Source organism: Otolemur garnettii, unplaced genomic scaffold, assembly GCF_000181295.1.
Source record: "Otolemur garnettii isolate 467f Iridium unplaced genomic scaffold, OtoGar3 scaffold00113, whole genome shotgun sequence".
Taxonomy (NCBI): domain Eukaryota; kingdom Metazoa; phylum Chordata; class Mammalia; order Primates; family Galagidae; genus Otolemur; species Otolemur garnettii.
This window is the reverse complement of record NW_003852508.1, coordinates 5,596,919-5,602,918: the sequence shown is the minus strand read 5'-3', so window position 1 is coordinate 5,602,918 and position 6,000 is coordinate 5,596,919. Positions and strand designations below refer to the sequence as shown.

Below are 6,000 nucleotides of genomic sequence, written 5' to 3'. Positions count from 1 at the left end.
ATTCGAACCCGCCACCTTAGGTGTATGTGGCTGGCGCCTTAGCCACTTGAGCCACAGGTGCTGAGCCGGTAGTATCTCTTAAAATATTCCTATGGTGCATGTTATTTCATGAAGAATTTCTTTCATATTTTCTCCAGATGTTTTTAGATTCAACACATTGGCTTTTAATATAATGTTAAGCTTAATTTGAATCCTTAAATGTTCATATGCACTCTTAACTTCCTAATTTTTAAATTTTAAATGACTTTAATTTACAGTGTTTCTGAGAGAACATAGGATAATTTTATGAAGTACTTTGATTATATTTTTCTCTGGTGTTTTTTTCCCGTATTCAAAACTGAATCATGCATCTTAATGTTGCTTTCAAAACGTTAATCTCAACTTTAAAAATTAAATTAAGATGTTGAAAATGTAATTGAAATGTTAAAATGAAGATGAGGAATAGTCTCTTGATGTTCTGAGTTTTAAATAAGAGTTTTCGGTTCATTGTAATGAAATGATTTTATTATGTTGGAACATAAGGAGATAACTGTTCTCTGAGATGAGTGTATTGTCAAAAATAGTGAAACTTACCTTTTTTGTGAAAATATGTAAAGATTACATAAATTTACATCCCCCCTTCCTTTTCTAGCTGTTCATGTTTCTGCACTATGAATATTTGTGCTTTATAGCTCTCTGTCCTGCAGCCTCAGCTGAAGCTCAGGGTGGGGTGATAGATAATTATACATTAATTCACGTTACGAACAAGCAAAAAATACAAAAGTATACACACACACAAGAATCTCCTTTTATTCCTCTCTTTCCCAATCTTCATGTTACTCACAGAACTTAAGCTCTTACTAGTTTCCTATTATGTATACTGCAAAGCATATGTTTGACCATGTATAAATACATTGTTTTGGTTTGTTTTAATTTTACTTACACATGATTACGCACCCATGCATGTGTATTTTTGCAGCTTGCTCTGATATGTCTTGGAGTTCTTTTACACTGGTGCATATGGCTATATTTCATTTTTAACAATCGCATCATGTTCCATTATTTGGCCGTGCCATAATGTATTTAAACACTTCCCACTGTTTAAAAAAATTTCTCATTTTTTTTTTGTTATTTTAAACCATGCTACAGTGAAAATACTTGCACATAGATTCTGAAGGATATCTACAGCAAGTTCTGTGAAATAAATGCTTAGGCTCAAGAATGAGACTTTTCTTTCTTCTTTGAGGGGTAGCGCCCATCGTGGGAATCTCTTTCCCCTTTGAAGATCATGATTCTTTGTTCTTCAGTCTGAGTGTGTTGGAGTGTCTGACCTGATGGCCTGTTAGCTTTGTAAGCCGTGACTATTTTGTGTTTCGTGGTGAGGTTAGAGAGCCAGACATACCTGTTGCTCTGCTGTGGACATGCAGGGCCAGGGAAATGTCAACTCAGAGTGCTTTTTTCTGAGAAATGGTAGTTGAGTGAAATAAAAATTGTATTTTAGGACTATATTGCAGGTACAGTAGACATTTAGTATAAGGTCTTTCAATTTATAATTCTTTTTTTAAAATTAAATCATAGCTGTGTACATTAATGCAGTCATGGGGTACAATGTGCTGGTTTTACATACAATTTGAAATATTTTTATCAAACTGGTTAACATGGCCTTCACGGCATTTTCTTAGTTATTGTGTTAGACATTTATATTCTACATTTAGTAAGTTTCACATGTATCCTTGTAAGATGCACCGTAGATGTGGTCCCACCAATTTACTTTGAGGTCTTAACAGAGAATAATGTTGTTTTAATTGATGAAAAAAATGCAAATTAGACAGTTTTTGAAATATTAATAGGAATCATCAGGAAGGTACTGCTTATAAGGATGTTTATGTATAGGTATGTTTTTAGATACTTTACTTAATTTTCTTATCCTGGTTGAAATTTTAAAAAAATCAAACCAAAACCAAATCTGTTAAATAAGGGGATTGATTTCTAATCGTCGTCAGCTCTTTCTATTTTTATTCTCTTGTGGCAAATATTGCTGAATGGCTATTTCCAGTTCATTTCAAAAACAATTCGGTTTTATTTTGTTTTCCATCCATTGTTTATAACATTCATTTGTCATTTTTGTCATTTTGTAGACCTACCAAGAGCAGCTGTCAGGATCTTAAGCAACATGACATTCCTTTTTGTGAGTTTGTCATACACAGCTGAGAGTGCCATTGTAACTGCTTTCATTACCTTCATTCCCAAGTTCATCGAGTCACAGTTTGGTATCCCAGCTTCCAATGCCAGCATCTACACTGGTAAGGTACTGCCGTTAGGGCTTCTTGAAAACATGATCCTTTTGGCCATGAAATGGAATGTTTGAAGAGAAAGTTCAATCTAACATCCAAGTGTTAACCAAGTTCACTAACAGCTACCATTCCCCCCAGATGTTAGGAATGGAAATCCTGGAATGTGTTATGTTTAATTCCGATTGTATTACCATGTGCCATATTGACCAACTTTGTTTCGGAAAGGAGGAATTTTGTATATTTTTGTTCTGTAATTCTCAATTTAAAAAATGAAATAGGCAATGACATCTGAATAGATCTTTTTATGGGTTGGTTTGGTTAAAGTGTTATGTTAAAAAAATTTGATAATCTGAAATATAGATCAGTTCTGTAATATCAGGATTTTCCCTTCATAAATGTGAACAGATTTTAATTGAATTGCTGGAGTTGTATGAAATTTAAAAGGACATTTATAAATTTTATTATAGATACTTTATGTCTGGGCAAACTGATTTTTAGAAGTCTTTGATATATGTACCCGTAGTACTAAATACTCCAGTCTGCTTTCATAGTAAATTGGATATCTAGAAATATGGAAACATTAATTCTTAGATATTGGGGGAATTTTTAGTATATCATGTAATATTAGATATTTTCTTGGTGATATCAAAGATGGCCAAATGACTGTGTCTTCTTAAAGGCTCAATTTTTAAAATCAAATATATTTAAACAGTTTAAGATATGATGACTTCACAGGAGATTTAAGCTCCTATCTTCTCCAATTCTATATTCAAACTCTGTAAACTTGAACTATCTGAAAACAAACAGGTGAGATTCTATCACCACAGAAATAGAAGTAGATTTGAAATATCTGGGTAATCACTTTGAAATAGAAGTAGATTTGAATAGAAGTAGAAATAGAAGTAGATTTGAAATATCTGGGTAATCACTTTGTTCTGCACTTCATCTTGCATAAAATAGGGTTGGGGTGGCTTGGCACCTGTGGCTCAAGCGGCTAAGGCGCCAGCCACATACCCCTAAGGTGGTGGGTTCGAATCCCCAGCCTGGGCCCGCCAAACAACAATGACGGCTGCAACCAAAAAAATGGCCAGGTGTTGTGGCGGGCGCCTGTAGTCCCAGCTACTTGGGAGGCTGAGGCAGGAGACTCGCTTGAGCCCAGGAATTGGAGGTTGCTGTGAGCTGTGATGCCACAGCACTCTACCCAGGGGGATAGCTTGAGGCTCCGTCTCAAAAAAAAAAAATAGGGTTGGGGGGTCCAGGATTGTAAATATTTTTGTAAAGAAGATACTGCTGTGGGCCATTGTAACTGTGACCTAAAAATGTATTTTTCTCCATCTTGGTTTCAAAAACATATGTTTTCCTATATTGAAGTAAAATTTTCCGATTATTTTATGGTTTGGGTGTTAGAAAATCTAAACCTTCCATTTCTAGTTTAACACTTCCACTAACCCCTTGTTAAGCAATGATTCTTGGACAGGGAAACCAAGAGTTGTCTTGTAGCTAGATTCAGAGCCACACAGCTGTTCATTGTAGTCTAAGAACTTCCCAAACTGAATTTTAACATTAAAAGGTGTTACTGGAAAGAAGTTTACTAGTAAAATAAATATAGTGCTTGCTCAATTCAACAGAGTATTATGGAGTTTTTTACTTGAGGACTTTTTTTGTTTTTTGCAGTTTTTGGCCAGGACTGGGTTTGAACCCGCCACATCCAGCATATGGGGCTGGCGCCCTACTCCTTTGAGCCACAGGCACCACCCTACTGGAGGACTTTTTGTCACCCTTCACATACCAACATGCACTGTGAAACCCCCAGAGGAAGATTCAGACTATAGTCTTTTCCACACTTATTTGACTGTACAACTCAGTTTTTTTAGAGGCATCTTCTTCTTGAACAGTGTTCCCCAGGACACACGTGGGAACCTGTCCTCAGGTACCTGTCCTCAGGAACCTGTCCTCAGTGTACGTGTTCCAGCCAGACCAGGGGAAAGAGCTGTCTAACTCATCCCATTTCCTTCTGGATGTGCTGTTTTGACCCCCAGGGTTACTGGGCAGTGGCACATCGCTGAGCTGGTATGAGTTGATCTGCCTTGAATGCATAGTGACCAAAGCCAACTCTTAGTTACTGGAAGAGACAGATAGGCAGCTCCTTGTGGGAAAATGGAATAAAGAGTTCAGGTGGGTCTGGGTGGGCTGCAGAGTTCCAAAGTGGTGTGGCCAAAAGGCCGGGGAAGTGCAGGGTTGACTAAGGCCAGTTCCCCGAGTCTGTTCATCCCTGGCTCCAGTGTCAGCATTGGAGAAGCAATATCAGAGTGCCAACTCCGTTCTCGTTTCATCATCAGCAATTTTTGTTTTTTGGATCATTGCCAGTGCAATTGATACAATGTTTGGTAGTCCACTGTGTCCTGATAAAAGGCTTTTTATTTTCTGCTTACTTATTTTTTATTTCTTTTACAGATAGGCAACAAATAATAATAGTCAAGTGTTATTTCGATTGGCTAAGAGTAGAGAGAGTGGGGCCTGTTATAGTAAGATTAAACAGGAATGATAATTCTCTGTAAAACTTTCAGGTTTTTGAATTTTTATTGGTTGAATCCTTCCTCTTCTCTGAGCATTTTTTAAAAAATAATTTTGTTTAATTCTTTTGTTGTCTAAAATTCTTTTTTCTGTGCATATGGAATGAAATGAATAATTGAGAAATTGATCTGAAAAATATTTAAAAATAGTTTTAATTTCTCAACTGGCAATGTTTCTGAGTCCAAGTTCTCTTTTGATTTTAAAAATTATTTGGGCAAATACCTTAATCCTCCACAGCAATTTGCTTGTGTGGTGGGTGAAGACAGAGCATTAGATGCTTCCAAAAGGCCTGGCTTCCATCCTTTGCTCCTTCATGCTGGGATTCAACACCAGCTATACGCAAGGATCAGGCCTTGTGCCTCGCTGGGGAATCTGAAGACTCAGACCAGCACCTTACCTTGCTCATGGACACGAGAGGGGAAAGCTTCTGAACTATGTTAGAAAAAGCTGTTTAAATCAATTAATAGAAGATTTGGGTTGCAGAGATTATTTTGGCTGGTGGGGTAATGAGTTGCATCTCATGGAGGAAAAGGCTTTTAACCAGGCTTTTAAGGGAAAGTAGAATTTGATCCTTTGGAGTTTAGAGGAAAGATGTTTATTCCCTGCAAAGGACAGCTTGAGCACAGGCAGAGCGGGAGGGGAGGATAAGGGTTTCTCCACCAAAAAAAAGCAGTTTATCCCTAGGTCGGAAACAGAGAGCACTCTAAATGCCAGGAGGCAGAGTGTGTGTGTGTGTGTGTGTGTGTGTGTGTGTGAGAGAGAGAGAGAGAGAGAGAAAGAAAGAGAAAGAGAGAGGGAGGGAGAGAGAGAGAGGGAAGGAGGGTAGGGGAAGAGAGGGGATGAGGGAGTGCTTTCTGGTGCTGGAGATAGGGCGGGAGATCTGTTTCAGTTACTTCAACACACCTTGGGACACCTGTGCCTCGGTGGGAGGTGGTAGCACCAGTGTTCGATGCGGGGTGTCGTTGAAACACCTCAGTGGACTCCACCTCACTCCCCCTCTGTGTAGTGTGTTCCTACCCAACCCAGGGAAGACATCACAGGGCACCTTCCTGTTTACGGTCTTTCTGCCACCGGGTGGGTCTCATCAATCTATTGAAATTAATTAAATATTGAAATATTAAATATATGAAGTTGGTATTTTGGAAAAGCAGGT

At 38.0% G+C, this 6,000-nt stretch overlaps 1 protein-coding gene across 2 annotated transcripts in view; it reads left to right on the top strand.

The window, feature by feature from the left end:
• SLCO5A1 (solute carrier organic anion transporter family member 5A1) overlaps positions 1-6,000 on the top strand; it is a 156,797-nt gene that overhangs the window by 97,025 nt on the left and 53,772 nt on the right. For both annotated transcript variants that reach the window (XM_003797257.1, XM_023517554.1), the window contains one exon: positions 2,118-2,282. In XM_003797257.1, the coding sequence (XP_003797305.1) occupies positions 2,118-2,282 (165 nt within the window). The remainder of the gene's footprint in view (positions 1-2,117; positions 2,283-6,000) is intronic.